The sequence below is a fragment of the Prunus avium genome, chromosome 5, assembly GCF_965620075.1.
Source record: "Prunus avium chromosome 5, drPruAviu1.hap1.1, whole genome shotgun sequence".
NCBI lineage: Eukaryota > Viridiplantae > Streptophyta > Magnoliopsida > Rosales > Rosaceae > Prunus > Prunus avium.
The window spans coordinates 12,223,709-12,244,475 of NC_142288.1; the positions used below are offsets into that span (position 1 = coordinate 12,223,709).

Consider the following 20,767-nt stretch of genomic DNA (forward strand, 5'->3'; position numbering starts at 1 on the left):
GCTCGAGTCCGTGGCTCCTCCACAGGATGCGGGGTTTCAGATCTTGATGGAAACCTTGGATCAGACACTCGGGAGGCGGCCAGGGACATACTGTCGAGGGATGGGGAATGCCCGACGACGGGAACCTAGACCCCGTTCATCGACGCAGTCAAATAGTGTTTTGATAGCAAAAGTGGCCCAGCTTGAAGCCCAGATGGCCCAGATGACTCAGATTATACAGTCCATGGCCCAGTCCGGCGTTCCCGTACCGTCTTTTGTTCCCCCGTCCAAGTCTGCGCATGGCCACCAAACCTCTGCCCCTGTCCACAATGTCCAGACCTCCGAGCCGCTGCCAGACGAGGAAGTAGATATAGCTGCATTGTTTAATTAGTTTTTTACTTTCTTAATTTAATTACATTTTAAATATTTCTCTTGTATTATACGTTTATTATGTTTCAAAAAACAATTTCTCTTCATTACATGTTTTAATTGTCATTTGATTTAATTATAAAAATAAAATAAACCAAAATTATTATTATTTTTTAAATAAATTTAAAAAAATTAATTACTAATTTTACGCGACGAATAAAATAGCTGTCGCGCATAAGCATGTTTTAGAATAAATTTCGACCGAAAATATTTCCAGTTTGCGCGACGGAACATTTGTCCCCTTAACAAAATGCGACAATGCAGTATTTGTCGCGCAAGTGTTTGAGCCACGATAAATAAATATATGAATCGTCGCGCAACGTTTTTGCAACAACGGCTTATTCGTCGCGCAAAATGTTTGCGTGACGACAACGAGTCGTCGCACAGTGTTCTTGCAACGTCTGGATATCTGTCGCGCAACCTATATGCGACGGTTAGTTGTCGTCGCGCAAAGTAATTGCAACGCTTGTTTCCTCGTCGCGCAACATAATGTGTGACGGATAATTTGTCATCCCAAAACTGTTGGCGCAACGTAGGGTTATGCGCGACGATAAACATTTATTCTGTCATGCAAAGTCTTCCTAGACGGTTATTGCGCGACTGATTTTGCGCGACGAAAGTTCTGTCGCTCTGTGAGTTGCGCGACACGTTTGTTCTTTGCGCGACGATTTTGGATTCGTCGCGCAACCTGTAAAATGTAGTAGTGAATCATTAAACCACTTAATTAACGATTGTAATTTTAGTGTTTTCTTAAAGAAACGTGTTCGTTTATTTTGTGGTCACAACTAGATGCTGAAATTATTTTGAATTTTTCTAATTTTTTGCAAGGATAATCTATGAATAAAGACTTGAAAATAGACAGTTTGGATAATTTTAAAATAAAAAAATTGTAGCGGACACCCTAAGAAGTGTCATATTTGAGGGATTTCTCTTGAAAAAAACATACATGCATCTATTTTTGGCGTGTTTATTAAAAGACGAATGTTGTGTGGAGAGAAAACCCTATATACACATGTGTGCGTGTGCGTACTTCCATGCCCTTAAATTTGAGGTCACAGATCCTTAACAAAAGATGATGAGAGTAAAAGTCTCGGAAAAACGACTGACCTTTGCTCCTATATATACAAGAATACTAACATGCATGTAATTAATTAAGTCGATGTACTCACCTGAATTAGCAACAAAGGGGTACCAATAATATCGTCGGAGCCTCGGAGCATGGTATGAGAGGTTATCCTCTCATCTTCTAGGAAATGGCTATGTTAGAGGGTCGGTTGACAAAACTTTGTTTGTAAAAAGGTTCAACAGAGATGTCTTGATTGCTCAAGTGTATGTTGATGATATTGTGGTTGGTTCTACCTCTGACTTGCATGTTCAAGAGTTTATTCATGTCATGACTAGTGAGTTTGAAATGAGTCTTGTGGGTGAGCTTAACTATTTCTTAGGTCTTCAAATAAAACAAAGCCATGGTGGGATCTTTGTATCTCAATCAAAATATGCAAAAAATCTTGTGAAAAAATTTGGTTTGGAGGCTGCAAAATCTACAAGAACTCCAATGAGCACTAATGCTAAAATTCATAGAGACTTACATGGCAAAAGTGTGGATCAAACTCTCTATAGAAGCATGATAGGAAGTCTTCTCTACTTGACTGCTAGTAGACCAGACATTTCTTATAGTGTTGGCATGTGTGCTAGGTTTCAAAGTGACCCAAAAGAGTCTCACTTGTTTGCTGTTAAGAGAATCATAAAATATGTGAGTGGGAATGTTGAGTTTGGGTTGTGGTATACCTATGACACTTGTGTCAATCTTGTTGGGTATAGTGATGCCGATTGGGCAGAAGCCGAGTATGTTGCAGCTGGGAGTTGCTGCACTCAACTCCTTTGGATGAGACAAATGTTGGAAGATTATGGTCTTGCTCAATCATGCTTTCTAATCTACTGTGATAACATGAGTGCAATCGATATTTCCAAAAATCCTATTCAACACTCCAGAACAAAGCACATAGACATTAGGCATCATTTTATTAGAGATCTTGTGGAAGACAAAATTTTAACCTTAGAGTTTGTTCCTTCTGAAAAACAACTTGCAGACATACTAAGGCCTTGGACTTTCAGAAACATGTCACACTCAGACAGTCCATTGGCCTTTGCTCAATTGATTGATTAGCATGTCTGTTCCCTGTCTTCAGCACATTTCAAAAAGTTGACTAGTCATCTTACATGTAGTTGACCAATGTAGTCACGGCTCTAGGAAGGTATAAGGTGATATGTTTGAAGCATCTAGAGCAAAGATCCGTAAAATTGGGCCATTCAAGCACTTATGTCTGGGATGTGCAAGTGAAACAAAATAAATCATCAAATATTTTGTCAATAGAGAGTGATGATGCTTGAACTTTGAGCCTATTCTCTGATCATGTCAAAAAATTTCATTGCATACATGTCTCTCCAAGAGAGATAAGATATCATCACGTGTGTTCCTTGGCTCTGAACCCCCTATTCCAAAATGTGCCCTGTATCTGAGCATGAGCTGCATTTCATATTCTCTCTCTCAGTGTTTGAGTGCCATTGTTACTTGCATATGATTTTTTTTTTCTTGTTTCTTCTTCTAATTTTTTTTTTTAATAAAAACTCATGTGCTTGAAGACTTGGTCTACCAATGATTGCTAAGAAATCCTTGTTCACTTGATATGTTTGCTGGTTCTTCCTTGTGCATTGGTTTAGTTCTTAGTCTTCCACAAGGTTGATACTAAATTTGAGGCTTGTCATGATATTGCTTTAGTTGACTAGTCAACATATGCTTGTACTGATTGTGGTTGACTAGTCATCTAGTTCTGCTTGTTTCAATATTGCCTTGGTTGACTAGTCAACTTATGCTCTCGTTGATTATGGTTGACTAGTCATCTAGTTTTCTTCCTCCTTTTTTCGCCTCCTTCAGCTTAGTGGTTTTTTTATTTTTTCACTGAGGACTCTGATGCTTCTGCTGATTTTGATGAGTCTGCTGGTTCTCTAGTCTTTTAGCTAGAGGTTTGATTTAGGTTGTGTCCTAGATAGGGGGAGTATTTTTGGACAGTTTGGGTGGTCTATTTTTGTAATCACACTGTGGGGATCATTTTTGTTTTGGGTAGTCTGTGCACTTTCTTAGGGGGAGTTGTTGTTTACTGTTGTGAACAAGTGTTATTTGCTGTGTAATCATCCTGTGCTATGTTCATATTGTTCAAATATGATTATGTGCCTTGTATTTAGTTCACTTGATTACTGTTTCTCTATATTTGCCTTTTTGCTCTTTCCTTATCAACAAGGGGGAGAACACTCTCAACCCACTTATTGCACACATTGCATATTGCTTAAAATTAAAATTTATGTGATATAATATGCTTGTCTTGTGCCTGGGAGTTTGGTTACTGTTTTGCAGGTACTTCATGTCATCATCTCCTTATGTTCGATTTTGGGTTGAGTGTATTTGGAGAGTGTGTTGTCAAGGAAAGCCAAAAAGGGGGGAGATTGTTAATGTATGCATTTTGAGTATTTCTTTTGGCTTCCCTTGACAATCTTGTAATAAGACAATCATTGTATTTTCTCAAGCTCTAGTCTAGATTAAGAATTACAACTCTAGGTATGCTTAATTGGCTACATTATGATGAACAACAATGGGTTTGACAAAAGGTGAATTTTGCATTGCATTTTCTAACTTCTGAAGATTATGACTAGTCATCCTTCCTTTGTAAGAGTGTATTTAGAGTGTGTGTTGTCAAGGAAAGCCAAAAAGGGGGAGATTGTTAATGTATGCATTTTGAGTATTTCTTATGGCTTCCCTTGACAATCTTGTAATAGGACAATCATTGTATTTTCTCAAGCTCTAGTCTAGATTAAGAATTGCACCTCTAGGTATGCTTAATTGGCTATAGTATGATGGACAACAATGGGTTTGACAAAAGGTAAATTTTGCATTGCATTTTCTAACTTCTGAAGATTATGACTTGTCATCCTTCCTTTGTATGACTAGTCAACCTCTGCCTTAGTAGGAATTCCAGCTCACTGTTCCAGCTGGATCCTACCCATATGTTTTTGTCTTATTCTGCAAAATGGTGTGCTGCCACAATACGTTTCTGACCTAAGGAATTTGGTGTAAAAGTCTCTAAATTCCTTTTTGGGCAGCCGTCACTTTTGTGGGAAGTTTTTGGAAAGTTTCCTTGGAAACTATCGCTTCTTCCTCAAGAGCTACCTTCATATTTTTCATCCTTGAGTTTTTCCAAATGGTTCCTTTTTGAAAAACTGCATTTGAAATATGAAAACCTCATCTTGCTAGATCAAACATTCTCTCATTTATATCTAGGTCAGATTCATGACTGATTTCTTCAAAAGTATGGTTTCTTGAAGAAATTGGTCATTCTCCTTTGAATCCAAATTTTGGTTTCTGTCTGAGTTGGAGCTTGCAAGCTAGTGCCATGGGATGAACAAGCTGGAGAAGGAGCTACTATTGCCATGAAGAACTGAGCTTCAAGCTTTGCTAAGTTGGAGAAGAAGATTGCACAAAGGAGGTATAGCTCATCTTCCTAAATAGATCTAGGTTTTTCTTGAGCTTGCTTGTGTTCCTTTGTAAGAATCTTTTTCTACTTAGTGGATTGCCTGGTCGGTTGATGACCCCCAGTTTTTCCCAATGGTGGGTTTTTGGGTGAACAAATTTTGATTTGCATCTCTGAAATTTTTCTGGGTTTGTGTTCTTGGTGGTTGACTAGTCATCTTATGAATTCTGGGTTTATGTTCTTGTAGTTGACTAGTCATCATTATCTGCTATTTGGTGTTTATTTGATTATGTTGATTTCACACACTTTCACCATAATTGTTGCTAGCACAGGGGATGCCTAGATTGACGGGTCCTTCTGAGTGCCTAGGTTGTCACTAGTAATGTTCTAGGGTTGCAGGTACATTGTGGCATGCTCTGTGTGTATTCTTGATTGTGTTTGTTTATGACTGGCAATTGACTAGTCATAAGTATATTTGGTCAAGTTTTGTTTAAGTGTCGTAGAAAATTTACCCCTCGTCACCTAAGTACCATTTTCACCATGAGGAGAATCGAGAATCCACCACTGCTCAAATTCTCGATTTTTTTCCCCAGGACATCACTCTGCATCAACACTACTGTTCGCTAGTGGAAAGCAATCGGTCGCCAGTGGAAGACAACCGATCGCCCCCCCTTAGTTCTTCAAATACAGAGAACCTGCTTCAAAATGATCAGTCGGCAGCAGACAGCAACCGGTCGCCAGAGGAAAACGATCAATTGTCTCCACGCAGTCAAAATCAGGAGGAGGAAATTGAACCGTTTTATGAGATTTTGCCCGCTTTAGCTCCAGTACCACACCAATTACCTACTAAGAATGTCATTCAGGTAACATTTTTTTCCTGAAACTTATAACATTAATGAAATATCCCATAATGATTTAATTTCAGAAGGCACAGAGCCAGCACATCAGATTCCAAAAAGGAAGAACCATGGCAAACCTCCAGTCCACTACGGAGCAGATCTTAATGTAAAAGGGAAATATCCCATCAACAATTATGTATCTCTCAACAGATTATCAGAATCACGGGTACGCTTTGTGAAGCAGTTGCCCGACATATCTGTCCCTAACAGTGTAACTAAAGCACTAGAAGACCCCAAATGGAAAGAAGCCATGAATGAAGAAATGGGAGCTCTCCAGAAGAATGGCACATGGGAACTCGTGTCATTACCTCATGGAAAGAAGAAAGTGGGATGCATATGGATTTATACTGTGAAACTCAGAGCAGATGGATTCATTGAAAGATATAAAGCTAGATTGGTGGCGAAGGGGTACACACAAACATATGGGATAGACTACTAAGAGACCTTTGCTCGAGTAGCCAAAATTAAAACTATCAGAGTCCTTTTGTCTCTAGCAGCAAATCTCGATTGGCCATTACATCAGTTTGATGTAAAAAAAAATGCATTTTTACATAGAGACTTGGAAGAAGAAGTATATATGAACTTACCACCAGGATGTAACTTAGCTCGTGACAAGGAGAATCAAGTTTGCAAGCTCAGAAAGTCATTGTATGGGTTAAAGCAATCTCCTAGGGCATGGTTTGGCATATTCACTAAATCCATGAAGAATTTTGGATATATACAGAGTAATGCGGATCACACTTTGTTCTTGGAGCGTGATGGAATAAGACTTACTGTAACAACCCAGACCTTAATTAATATTTAATTAATAATTTAATAGAGGAGAAGACAATTATACCCTTATAATATTTTATTAGGTTTAAAGTTGACTCTTTGACCAGGAAGGAATTTTGGAAATCCACTCATACCGTTGCATAGAGCGTGACAAAACGAGTCCATAGACACGTGGTGGACCCGAATCGGACTTGTAACGGAGAAAATACGATCAAAATACAAAATGGGCAAAATGGTAATTTTGGAAAAAAAATCAAAATTTTAAATCCGAATTTCTTCTCTCTCTCTCCTCGCGCAAACCCCCCCCCCCCCCCCCCCCCCCGACTGGTTTTTGGTCCGACCTCTCCCCTCCTTGCAAATCACCGCCAGCCGCCACCACCTTGCACTGGACCGGCCAAGTTTGGACCGGCCAGCTCCCAGTGTCGCAGCCCAGCCACCCTCCAGCCTTGCGCCGCCACGAACTGACGGAAAAACCAGAAAAATTCCGTCGGTTTTGACAGATTTTGCAAGCCTTCGATCTCTCTCCTCCGACCACTAAATCAAGCGAGTAAGGTATGGATTTCCAGCTATTTTTCACGAACTAGCTGATGGTTGGGTAGGATTGGAGAGATTTTGAGGTTTGATAGGTTAAATTTCGAATTGAAATTCTGCCGGTTTGTGTCGCCGATTTCAGTAACTTCCGGCCACTTTTTGGCCATAGTCCAAGAACAAAAGTGGTTCCAAATAGGGTGTATTACCTAGGATAGGAGTTCGGTATGGCGGTTTGGAGATTTTCCGGTTGCCGGAAATTGTTATGCACACCCACGCGCTGCCGGCGCGTGGGCGGCGCGTAAGCCATGTGTCAGGGACCACTCTTGGTCCCAGAACGATCCTTGTGTCTTCACGAGCGCGTAGGAGTTTACGGATCTCAATTCAGATAACGTTTGAACCCCGAACGGATCTCGCATGGTGTGCGATTTCCGAGTTCAATACGTTCGGACCGTTGGATCATAGCCAAACTGGAGTATGTTGATCTAGGTATTTTAAGGATCGTGTAGGAATCTAGGTATTTTAAGGATCGTGTAGGAATCTAGGTATTTTAAGGATCGTGTAGGATTCAACGGATCGTAAATCGGAGTCTCGGATACTCCGGAAAAGCCAACCCTAGGGCTAGGTTTACGGAAAATCGTTCGTCAGTCCGATCGTACGATCGTGAGCAATCCGACCGTCCGATCGAGACCAAACTGTCAGGACATGTGTCATAGGCCTATTGGAACCTCTAGGAACGATCGGATCAGAATTCTGAGGTCGTGAACCCCACGGGGTCCCGAGTTGACTTTTAGGGACTTTATTGCTTTTGAATCCCTAGGTACTTTTAAATCGTGCCCATTGAGGGAAAAGCTAATGTGGGCATAGGAATGAGCTTTAAAGTGATGCACGCACTTTTAGGAGCCGGGAGTCAGGATTTTTAATTTAATATTATTTTCCTGAACAGATTTATTAATAAAATATTCATGATGGTTATTCAGGCACCCGGGCACCAGGTGACCCGCAGGAGGGACCTTCAAAGGGTCCAGCTAGCTCAGAGTATCTGTGAGTGGACTGTTTGTTTTATAAACGTTTTATGCATTTTATTTTTAATATTTGATCTTGAATAGGTTTTACTGATTACGGCTTCCTAGCATAACTTGATAGATTTAAATATTTCTGTTTATCTATGTGCTGCCTAGTGGAACATTTAAAAAGGGATTTGGAAAGTCAAAACTGAGGTATTATCAGATTAAATGGCAGCAGGATTTAAGGAATAGTTTTATAAGTAGTTTTATAAACTTTAATCTTTTTCAGAATTATATATATATATATATGTATATACATTTATTTTTAAGCCACCATAGGTACCCAAGGTTGCCTTCAGTAGAATAAATGTTGCCTCGGAAATAAAGTTGCCTTCGGAATAAAATTATGTTGCCTTCGGTATTATTGATGTCGACGGACATCCAGTTGCCTTCGGGTAGGTCAGCATGCTTGACACAACCCCACGAGTCTCGGGGATGCTCGAACCGTGTGGTGCTAGGATTATGGATCAGGCAGACCAAGTGTCCCCTGAATTCTGCTAGGATTGCGGATCAGGCCGACCAAGTGTCCCCTGAATCTGCTAGGATTGCGGCTCGGGTGACTTGAGTTTCCCGAGGTCTGCTAGGACGTGTCACTCCGGTGTCACAAGTATGGAGTTGACGGATTATAAGGAATTGACGGATTGCTAAATGGGTACACCTAGGTGGTAGATTTAAAGTTGATTTCAATGCTTTCAAAGACTTAACGTTTTGATCAAGTGTGTGATTGAATATATATATATATATATATGAAATGATTCCAGTACGAGTATTTATATAAGAAATGACTTAGTTTTAGAATTGTTTTTACAGTGGGGTTAGTATGTTCTTATATTTTTTTTCTAAAACTTTGTTTTCGGTCCACTCACCCTTTTAATGTTTTGCGCCCCTAGGCAGTAAGCGTGCACAGTGAGCCACCACTAGGCCGAGTCCATCATCCGCCACCTTCCTTGACAAAGTAGGGCCTTATTTAATTATTTTATACTTGTAACCTAATCTGTGTAGAGCTCTGATATTGCCCTAGAACACTTGTCTAACTGTTAGTATGTAATTTTTTGTATCCTGACAGTTGGTGTATATTCTTATGCATGTTTGATAGGTGTAATCTTGGGATTGGTCTAATTGTAGGGGAGACTTTGCTGAGTTTTTCGGCAAAAGTCAAACCCCAGTTTTAGTTGAATTTTGACTAGAAGGGAAATTAGGTCTTTTGTGCTCGGCACTTGCCAGGTGTCGGACATGCACAGGGTCTGGCTCGGATTCCAAAGTGGAATTTGGGTCGGGTCCTGTCACTTACTGCATTGATTGTTTATGTGGATGACATAGTCGTAACTGGAAACGACACAGAAGAGCAACTGAAACTGCAGAAGTATTTGTCTCAGGAATTTGAAATGAAAGATTTAGGTGATCTGAAGTACTTTCTCGGAATTGAAGTAGCAAGGTCAACAACTGGTATATTTATGTCCCAAAGGAAGTATGTATTAGATCTACTCACTAAAACAGGAATGCTTGGATGTAAGCCTGCTGACACACCCATTGAGATGAATCACTAGTTGTGTGAAGACATGGATCAAGAACCAACCAATAAGGAACAGTACCAACGCCTTGTTGGAAGGTTGATATATTTAGCCCACACAAGACCAGATATTGCATATGCTGTGAGAATGCATTCACCCAGTGTATCTCATAGGAATACAGTTGATCAAATCTTAAGGTACTTAAAGTTAGCCCCTGGGAAAGGATTAATGTTCTCAAAAAATAGAGATCTCGAAGTTGTTGGATATACAGATGCTAATTGGGCTGGCTCCATTACTGATAGATGCTCTACTTCAAGTTACTTCACTTTGGTGGGAAGTAATCTAGTCACTTGGCGGAGTAAAAAACAAAATGTGGTTTCTCGGTCTAGTGCTGAAGTAGAGTATCGAGGAATGACTCACGGAGTTTGTGAATTACTATGGATCAGAAGGCTATTGACAGAATTGGGTTTCAAGCCAGAAAAGCCAATGGAGTTACATTGTGATAATAAGTCAGCCATTGATATTGCCCATAATCCAGTTCAACATGATCGAATCAAACATGTTGAGGTGGATAGACATTTTATCAAAGAAAAAATTGAGAAGAAGATCATCCGCCTACCATTCGTAAAATCAGAAGATCAACTGGAAGATATCTTAACAAAAGTTGTTTGTGGCAGAGTATTTCATGACTCACTTACCAAGTTGGGCATTGGTGATATATATGCACCAACTTGAGGAGGAGTGTTGAAGTGAGTCTCCTAATTAATCAATGAGATTTATTTCCTTGATTAATTAAGGGATTTACTTTCCTATTTTATATAGTTGTCAAATCATTGTATAATTAGGAGATATTTTCCTAATCATTTACTGTATCTAATTCCTTGTAAAGCACTCATGTAAATTCTTATATATACCTCCTTATGGAGAAGAATAAAACCTAACCTAATATATTCGAACCATATTCATATTTTAGCAACAATCACTTATATACTTTATGTATATATACCGATATATATATTCGGTGGTGGTTTTATCCTCATATTTCCTTTATTTACAGTATGACGTAGGTTTATTACTCATACAACAGTATTTATTTGTGGCGTGGGTTCATCGTCCACACAACTGCCTTTATCTTTTATTTAGCCCTTGTTTGACATTGCTTATTTGGAGTAATAAGTAATTTTTTTTAAAAAATTTGGAAGCCCAACCTATTTTGTAATAAATATAAAAGTCACTTTTTAGTCTAAATTGCTGTCAGACAAATCAATTTGGAGAAGCAGCTGCATAGCTGCTTTTAATTTTGGATTTCTTCGAAATCAGTTTGGGAGTTTAATGAATTTTTCATAATATCGAAAATAGCCTTTAACAACTTTAGAATTTACATCATCTGTCCCTTTTATTTCTCTTCCTCTTCTCTGTTCACGTATCTTCTTCTCCGTTCATGTCTCTTCTTCTCCAAACCTCAATTTCTTCTTCTTCTTCTTTTCACGTCTCTTCCATTCTCCTGACCTCAGTTTCTTCTCAGGCGCTGTGTAGAAGCCCCAAGGCTGAGGTAAATTTGATATTACTTTTATTTCTTACCAATTTTGTTTGTCCCCTTTGTATTTAATTTCTAGGGTGCTTCAGCACTGAAAATTTGTTTGATTGTTATTAATTTGTGTATTTTTTTCTTGTACAATTTTTGCTTAACAGCTTCGTATTAGTAAAAAAAAAGATGTGAGCAAGTTTTACAATTTCTGCACTTTCTGATTGGTTGTTTGTATACTTTTGGTTGCCCTTCCTGAGTTTTGCTTTTTGATTCTTGCTTTAAAGTTCTGTAACATATGCCGTAAATTTTCCTCCATCTTCTTTGGAGAATAGGTTGGTTGTTTAACAGATCATTGGATTTCCAGTTTTGTAAGGCATGATGGAATATTTCCATCCCCTCCTATTTCGTTGCTTGTATCAATAATTACATGTCCCAGTAGTGTTAGTGTTCTTTGAATCACGCGTTGAAATACAGATGCAAACACTTATAAAATGCCTTATAGAGATATTAATAAGGGGTTCTTAGATCTAGGTCCAAAACGATTAGCTGTCATTGGGTCTAGTCCTCGTGTTTTTGGTTTTAGATGTAGGTCCTTTGACATTTATTACTTTTTTGTTGTGTCGATTTTATTCTTTAAGGTAAATAAGGAAAATACATTGAAAATCTAAATTTAATGCATTATTTCCTTGAAATTGAATTCCAAATTTTGAATTTTGAAATTTTTTTCCTTAATAATATTCCTAATATATAGATAAAATACAATTTAATCAACAAAAAGTAAAGACTCACATATTATACCAATCGATCAGACAAGCACCCACATTAAATTATGTACCTGACATACAGGTAAATAATGTTAATACATACAGGTATATATGTACCTACCTTACAGATAAGTGTTTTTTTCTTGAGTTTTCTTAAGCAGTTTTTCTGGAGGTTCATATTTATATACATACGTACATGTCTTCCATGTAATAGTATTTTTTTTTTTTTTTTTCCAAAGAAATTTTGTATGGATTTTTGTCTCAGTTGAGTTTAAAGATCCATACCAAGATATTATATGAATTCAATTAGCTGGGCTAGAGGGTATAACTACCTAGACTAGAGGTAATTTATGGATTTAATTACCTGGACTAGAGGTAATTTATGGGTTTAATTACCTGCATATTGCATACGAGATGTATGCATAGGTACCTTACCTATTGTTAAGGTATGAAGTTTTTTGAAACCTTTCCTATTGAGAGGGGCGATAGCATACTAAACTCACACACACTACACGGAGGCTAGGACTTGAACCCAGGACCTTGCCTGAGGGAGTAAACACTCCAAACCACTACACTAGTTGGTCCTTTGCTAAGGTATGAAGTTTTTATGAACTCTTATTACAAATTTTGATGTCGGTATGCCTTGGGAAAATTTCATAATTGAATAAATAGATTTTTAATTAAATTCAAATCAAATATGATAATTAATATCCTACAAATCAATAACTTACCAGTTTTAGGAATTCATAATTTACCTTATTTATGTTTTAGGTGCATAACTGGAACAAAAAATAAAAAATAAAAAGAAGTAAATATCAATAAATTGAAATAGGCATGTAATCTTATGTGGCGCAAAAGTCAAAGGACTTGGATCAACAACAATGTCTGCGTGGATTGCACCCAAAATCTCTCATCATAATTGGACTTATGCCAAATTTTCTATATTAATAATATCTAATAGGTACTATTATATGTTAAAGTTTCCACCTACTATAGATCAAAAGTTAATCTCCTTCTTAAAAAATAAAAAATTTAGGACTCGTTTTTTTTTTTTTATAGGGCCTTTTAAAGCTTTGTCGATTTCTTTAATTATTATGATGAAGTCAAATATATATCAGCACCTCTCTTCTTTTTTTGGGGTCGAATGTATATCAAGATGTAACCTGGACGGCACAAATCCTTGGTTTATATTATAAGTTGAGCTGATAATGACGGTTCGTAATTTCTGGGTTCATGTGATCCACATTTTGTTAAGAAATATGTGGACCTTAGATAAGATAAGATGAACACTTGAAAGAACAGATACACGAAAGTAAGATAATAATGTTAAATCCTTTGAATATTGGACAATCCTTGCAATTAAAAGGACGGGGACTTGTCATATAGGCTATAGCTAGCTACATATGTACATTCAATGTGTACTGGTGCATCAACTGCTTTGACAGAAAATGAAGACAATTGATGATTGTCGTAACCCTTACGCATTTTAGATGGAGAAAGAAATCGTTTGCACAATTCTGTTCATCCAAGGGCCACGTATCTGTCTTGTGTAATTAGATGTCAGTTAACGTCACTGACGCCCATTTCATGTGACATGAATGTCTTATTCTATCGTTCTCATGCACAAGGTAAATGCTTATAAAACTGTTGTACAAATCTAAAGGAAAAAGTAGTTCTGATTAATTGTAAGAAACTTGCTTAACTACGGGTTTAATACAAAAACCATTGTGCGAAAATACTTCACGCATCCGAAATGTTCAAATATTACCTTAAAAGTGAAGAGACCGAGTTTTGTATTTAGTCTATGTAGATTGCAACAGCCCTGGAGCCAAATTCGTATATGCAGTGCAGGCATGGCAAAGCTGAACAAGAGGGGGAGGTGAATGAAAAAATGGGAGGGGATAGATAGATGGGCACGAGGAGGGTCATTAAAGTTGTAGGGTAAAATTGGAGTTGGAAATCCAACTCGGAAAAGAAAAGTTTTACTTTTGTTTAAAAATGCCAATGTGTGGGAATTTTTGAGTGGAAGTATAACCAACTGATGTGCTGATCCTATACCACTCGAATAAAAAATTATAGAATGATACCGTATAACCATGTCAACTGGTGATACTCCAACTCAATTTTTGCCCTGTGTCTTATTGAAGAAAAAAAAAATAGCAGCCCCAACCCTTCCTCCCCGACAAGTACCCCCACCCCCATGGCCTGTCATGGTTGTGGCTCATCTTTTTTTCCCCATATTTCATATCTCTTTACCTTACAATTTCTCAACACAACCTTGAACATTAAAAAGGAGGCTTGAGAATCATCGTCTAGTAAACCTAATAATTGCCATGGTTGATCTTGTCTCTCTCTCTCTCAATGTAGGGTTCAATGAAATAGATTGAGGATCTAAAAGGAGGTGGGTTTATGGTATTGAAGAATAAACTGAATCCTCTATGGCAATATAGGCTTCATACGGAGGCCAATAAGCCAATAAGTCTTTAGGAATTTGGCAGTGATAGATTTCCATGGCAGTAAGTTGGGGTAAGGGCCTTCGTCGTTCAGCCTGCAGGTTGCTAGTGGTAGTGGCGTGGCTGACCGGTGAGGGGCCGGCCGTCCTGCGGTGGCTAGCGGTGGAGAAAGTTTGATCTCCCTAACTTCACTCCAAAAATGGTCATCCAACTACAACACCAATAGTTTTTGTTGGAATAAAGCTCATAGAAAAAGTCAAGCATACATATGCACGAAAATAACAATAACCTGACATGAGATAGCACATAAAAGAAAAGCGGCTATGCATATACACACACATAAAGCCTTGGCATCTAATGTTTATGGTACATTCCGAAATCCATTGACATCATACTAGAAATCTAAAATTTGAGAAAATTTGTTACATCCTTGACACGATCTTATCTGATTTTGAGTCATATATATCGTCCATAGTCTGCACAGTCTCCCCAGTCATCCTCTCGAGCTCCTGCTGAAATCTCTCCATGTCCGATAATGGCAAGCATATTGGTACCAATACCCCATCCTCATCGTTGCATTTGTGTTGAACATAGAAGCTAATCAAATTCAAGGCCTTCGCAGGTCCACCAAATACCGGCTTGCCCCAACCAAAACTGACCTCTCCAAAACCTGCACGTGTTGTATCGGAAACTATGAAGTTTCCTGTCAATGGATATTTTGGTAGTCGTCCTCTTATTTCCATAAGATCTGCAACTGATCTCGTGTACTCTTCATTCACTGTAGCTTTTGCCTTCATTACCAACTCCAAAGCATATCCCAATGGATTTGTACATACAGCTTTAGCCTCTGAAACTGCAGCAGGAAATGCAATCGCATTGCCATAATATCCCAAGGGAAGACGTACATTGTGGCGCTTAGTGCGTGCACTGACTAAGCATGAAAGGCGAACAACTTGTTTTGGATTCATTCTAAGTGCAAGTGTGCGGCATTTCCACAAACAAGCTGTTATCAAATCAAATGTAGTGCAGGTTGATAATTGTGGGGGAATATGATTCCGAATGGCCTTTATCTCCTTGGCCCCAAAATAGAAAGATCGTTGGACCATGTTTGGCTTGTTAGTGCTTGGAAACGAACCTTGAGCATCAGTCCCTTCTTCATATTCATGATGCACACACGTAATTCGTGGCGGATGTCGAGCACCCAAGAGCTCTCGCTCCCACACTGGTGTAGTAGATGGCGCTTGTGCGCCTTGTGCCATCTCCCCAGTGGCGTTCAAGAACTGGAGAAGCCCAGCTGCGTCACACATTGTGTGATTTAGGCGCAATGCAAGTATAAAACCTCCGCATGAAAGACGGGTTACCTGTATATTGTAGAAGCTTGAATTAATCACTAGGCTTTTTCCTTCATACTCTCAGTGTAATTTTTTATCTCAAGATATTTTTCTGCATAATAGATTCAGCAAGGGTCTTGTATATGAGTACTGCTAGGGACACCAAATTTATACCCCAAATTTGAGTCCCAAATGAGGTGGTATCAGTCACATAATCAGATTTTAATTAAAATTGACACATGGGCTAAGCTTCAATTTATTTATTTCGACATAAAATTTTTAATTAAAATTGACACATGTGCTAAGCATCAATTTATTTATTTTGACACAAAAATTTAGAAACTAATTATATTTCTACGTTAACCGAAAAGCCACCACTTCAGAACACTCGTGTTTTACTTACAACCACCAATCCTCCCTCTGTCGTGCCTGCCGCCTACTACCTTTGCTCCTCACCACTCTAGACCACCAGGTATCCAAATTAATCATGAAACAAATACGAGGCCGATATATCCCCATAGCAAAAATGTCCCCTCATTCTTTTATGGGCTAACATGTGGGCTAATGCCACCTCTCATTCTATTTTAGAAAAAATATATATATATATATATACAAAAAAAAAAAAAAAGAGTTTTGACACATAAAAAAAAGAGTAAAACAGTTTTACTTTTCAGCTTGTAAATCTGATTAATCTTTTTCAAAATGTTGATATCCTGTACTAACCGGTGGCGAAGGTACGACCAATCTTAGAAGTCAGTAGAGATGGTTTTATTTGGGACCATACACACTTCTGATACACAGTTAACATGGTACAAATTAACAGTAATGGACCTTTACCTACCTACTTCAAATCCATAAAGAGGCAAAGATTCCATGGAAGTAAATTCCAGCAATCAGAAACTTTCATTTGTATGAAACAGATATTAATTAACCTGCAGTTAACTAACCAATACTCACCTGAATCAGCAACAGAGGGCAACCAAGAATCCCATCAGAGCCTGGAACATTATAAAGAAACTCCTCTAAGAATGGAGAAGGGGGTGCAATCGTGTCCCCGAGTTGCGCAAGCGTGACGTCAGCATTAGCCTCTATGAACAAGACACCTTCTCCATTGCACTCCACCATAAGCTTTCTGTTAGGCCCTTCCCTGAGCCTGCCAGCCATAGGGTAGTAATACACTAATGCCCGACTCAATGCTTCCTTGATCACCTCAACGGGGTCGTTTCCTTTCATTGAAGGATTGTTCTTGTACGACATTATGACTGGAACCTGAAACCTAAGGCTTTCCTGGTCATCAATATTTGAGAGTAGCTTTGTTTCATGAGGTGTTGGCTTTGCCGGTGTTATAAGTTGTGGCTTCAAACGGTTCACCTGAACTACGAGGGCGCATGGGGACATCATTACATAAGTGGGCTTGAAACTAGTACTACCAAAAAGGAAAATTTTGAAAACTTTAAAATAAAAACAGAAGTGTTTGAGCTTTCGTGGCTTGACGGTATATATTTATAGTGTTTTGGAGTTTCTCTAGGACCGCCCTTTCCACCCGCCTCAGAACTCAACAACCCTCTCATTGGCCGTAGTCATTTCATTGTGTCACTTTGCTGAAGAAGGAAAGTAGACATTTCACCCCATTTTTCTCACAATTAATTAATTTGTACTATCTTTTTCAGAAGGCAGACCCACATGTGGTCCATTTTCACGGATGCCACCTCTACAAACAGACACCATACAATTGTTAGGTGGCGTTTGGCCCTGCTTAATTTTTTTTAAAAGCAGCTTTAATAAAAATTTGGCATGAATTGGGTGTTTGGTAAACCCAAAAAAACACGCTTATTTTAAAAACACCCATCATAAAAAGCAGAAACTCAAAGTCGCCAATACCCACCTTTCGAGAAATTTTTAAATGTTCCAGGTACACCACGTGTCTGGTGTACCATCCAATAAACATAGAACATGTGGAATTATTATCCAACCTACTGCATTTCTTCTTATGACATGTGGCAGACTGCATTGGACATATTCCATATGTCTTCCGTCTATTGGATGGTACACCAACCACGTGGTGTACCGGGAACACTCAAAAATTACTCCCAGCTTTCAAAAGCTGCTTAAAAAAAGAGCCGGTTTTCTCATTAATGAAAGTTTCATTATTCCAATAATACCCCTAAATATTTCACAAAATGACAACATTTATCCCTCTATAATCTCGCGACCTTCACTCTCACAGACTGCTCTTCTCACTGTTCTTCTTCTTCCTCCCCCTGCATCTCAAAATTCCATCTCAATCAAGGAAGTTAATTGCTAACAACAATCAGCTACTCATCAGTGAGTTCATCTTCCCATTACATTTATGATTTTTGGGTTTATATATGTTATGAAATTAGGTTTTTTTGTTTGGTTTCTATGAGATTGGGGGCTTTGTGTTCTTGGGGCTTTAGGGGGAAGACACGGGAGAGATAGAGAGACAGAGAGACAGAGAGACAGTTTTGCTCCTAGTTTTGTACTGGGTTTGTCTCTCCTTGCTTTTTGGCAAGGTTCCTCCCTAGTTTGGTCTAGGGTTTTCAATTGGCCTTTGGGTCAGATACTTCTCTCTCTGTTTCTGTTTCTCTGAAACATATCTGTCCTAGATGCTTTTTTTTCTCTAGATTACCCAACCATCATTGTTCATAGATTCATTACTCATTGTATAGTTTGGTACGGTTCCAAAATCTCAAGAACAAAAGTAATCAAATAATTAATGGATTTCATCACTTTAGTGTATTTTTGCTATTGTTATTCTTCAGTGATTCTTCAATGTAATTTGGTTGTTGCCGCTGTTACTCATAAGCCTCTACGGTGAAGTGGTTGAGCAGAGACTTATATTTGGGCTGCGGGTTGGGTAGTAGAACTAGAATCTCACTGATATTGATGGTTTGCAATCATATATATATATATAGCCCAAGTCAAGTCCCGTGTTGATTTTTCCATTGTCCTAACCTTGTTGTCTTCAAGCTCAAACATAATTCCTTTGAACTACAAGAAAAGAGTGAAGAAGCCATTAGCTCCAGATCTGGTGGCTTCTCTTTTCTCAAGAATGAAAAGAAAAAAAAAATCCTATTCTTTGAAACTGCTATTCCATCTAAGTTGTCGTCCATTGTTGCGTTAGAAGATTTTTGGTAAATAAAGCTTTTAATTTTTAGTGGTCATAGTTTCAAGTTCTTCCTTATTATTATTTTTTGTTAGTGTCGGTGGACTTTATTATTGTGTTAGAAGAATTTTGATTGGGTAATGGTTTCAAGTTCTTCCTTTTAGTTAAATTTTTTGTGTTGGTGGAAATATTGGCTAAGACTTTATGTTATCTTTGTCTCCTCGGGTGAGAATAGGCTAGCTAGTTCCTCAAGTAATATATGTTAAAGATTAGGAAAATTATATAGTTCTTGTTCTTATGTCAATTGTGAAGGTGATCAATTTATTTTCATGTGTGGATTCGTCTTCTTGTTGGTTTTCTTTCATGAATCATTAGGATAACTCCATGCTTGGACTCTTTGTCTGTTGTTGAGATTGAGAAGTGGGTTTAAGGAAGTTTTCTTGGGAGTTGTTATCATTTTCAAACATATACCATATAGTGGATAATATAGATGAATATTCATATCAGTACGAAAAGGAAAGTTTGCTATTTTTATGCTTTCAGTATAATGTATATTGCGACAATTATTTGCTATTATCTATTTCTCATACTCAACACATATTTCTTTAGTAAGGATGGGAAAGAATGTGGGAAGTTCATCAAAAGCTCCAGCTACATGGAATAACCACAATGACACTTCATAATTATATAAGGAGGCATGCCCAACGTGATAGACATTTTGATGCTTCAAATGATATCTTAAGTGAAGAGATAGGTGAGGATGTTGATGTGCAACAAGAACTTCATAGTCTTCATGACAATGGAACACAAGAGATGGAAGCATTGAGAAATAGCATCGCTACAAGTTTAATGAATGCATCTAATTAGCTTTTTTTTATATTATAGTGATCTATTTGGGCATGTTAAAATTGAACAATTTTTGTATATTTGTTATGCTAACCCTCTACAAAGCCCTCAAAACACATTGTTATTATTAATATAACAATATTTAGAACTACTTTTGTTACAATATTAATTTATAATTTATGGTAATATATGTGTGCTAATTGTAAATTACAATTTTTTATTACAAAAAAGTGTAAATTAAAAAAAGAAAACAAATTTATGTAGTGAAGTTTGTTTTCTTTTTTTAAAGTAGAAAAAGAATAAAGAAAAAAACAAACAGTTTCATCATCATGCCCTTTTCGGTCATTATACATACTAAAAGCACTTCTGAAAAAAATTTACCAAACACTTTGACAACTCACAGCAGTTTCTCACATTCGGTTTACCAAACGCCTAGCTGCTTTTTTTCACAGCTGATTATTTTCGCAGCACAGCAGAAGCAACTTTTTTTAAAAGCACAGCAATGCGAAACTAGCCCTTAGTCTTACGGATGCCACCGCGTGTGAATGTTGTTTCGATTAGTGATTCAAATTATTCTTCAATTTCTCATGCGTTTTGAATGATTCACGTTTTTCATTCCTTTTCCATTTCCATTTCTTATCATATTTCCTGCCCACCTTATCTACAAAATGTTAAAGACAAATTTATGCCTTTGTAAAATTACTTCTAAGGACCCTCCATTTCTCTCTCCTCCTCTCTAAATGTAGAGAGCCACCAAACTCAAATAGAGAGTTGTCCAAAATAGAGAGCTTAATAGCAAGTCTGCTGGAGTTGCATTTTGGCCTTTCTATCCAAAATGGTTAAGAATCAAAGTATAGCAACTCTGCTAGAGATGCTCTTAATTCTCTTCAAATTTAACCCCACCCCCTATCCTATACATTTCAAGAGAATACTAAAACGCTCTGATGTTATTGATTGACATGATTATATCAAGTCATGCGACATGCAGCTATAAAGTTGGCTAATTTT

The 20,767-nt window shown here is 37.9% G+C and overlaps 1 protein-coding gene and 2 long non-coding RNA genes across 3 annotated transcripts; 2 read left to right on the forward strand and 1 right to left on the reverse strand.

Annotated features, from left to right (window-relative positions):
- The first annotated feature begins 8,110 nt into the window (after nucleotides 1-8,110).
- On the forward strand, nucleotides 8,111-9,301 carry LOC148294322 (uncharacterized). The gene is made up of 2 exons (XR_015835864.1): nucleotides 8,111-8,176; nucleotides 9,090-9,301. It is a non-coding gene; the product is annotated as an uncharacterized LOC148294322 (long non-coding RNA).
- Nucleotides 9,302-14,762: 5,461 nt separating this feature from the next.
- LOC110771196 (alcohol acyl transferase 1 allele RGb-like) lies at nucleotides 14,763-17,376 on the reverse strand. Its single transcript, XM_021975449.2, has 2 exons — nucleotides 16,744-17,376; nucleotides 14,763-15,816 (listed from the first exon to the last, which is right to left on the reverse strand). Exons 1-2 carry the CDS (start codon nucleotides 17,185-17,187, stop codon nucleotides 14,878-14,880), a joined length of 1,383 nt encoding a protein of 460 aa, XP_021831141.2. The 5' UTR covers nucleotides 17,188-17,376; the 3' UTR covers nucleotides 14,763-14,877.
- Nucleotides 17,377-17,958: 582 nt separating this feature from the next.
- LOC110771160 (uncharacterized) lies at nucleotides 17,959-19,910 on the forward strand. The gene is made up of 2 exons (XR_002528846.2): nucleotides 17,959-18,111; nucleotides 19,523-19,910. It is a non-coding gene; the product is annotated as an uncharacterized LOC110771160 (long non-coding RNA).
- The last annotated feature ends 857 nt before the right edge of the window (nucleotides 19,911-20,767 follow it).

What these genes read in the sequence shown, in the direction of transcription:
- LOC110771196 (XM_021975449.2), bottom strand. Translation starts at nt 17,187, where the DNA reads ATGATGTCCCCATGCGCCCTCGTAGTTCAGGTGAACCGTTTGAAGCCA. An exon ending in GCCCTCTGTTGCTGATTCAG is followed by an intron (nt 15,817 to 16,743) that starts GTGAGTATTGGT and finishes TACAATATACAG; the next exon opens with GTAACCCGTCTTTCATGCGG.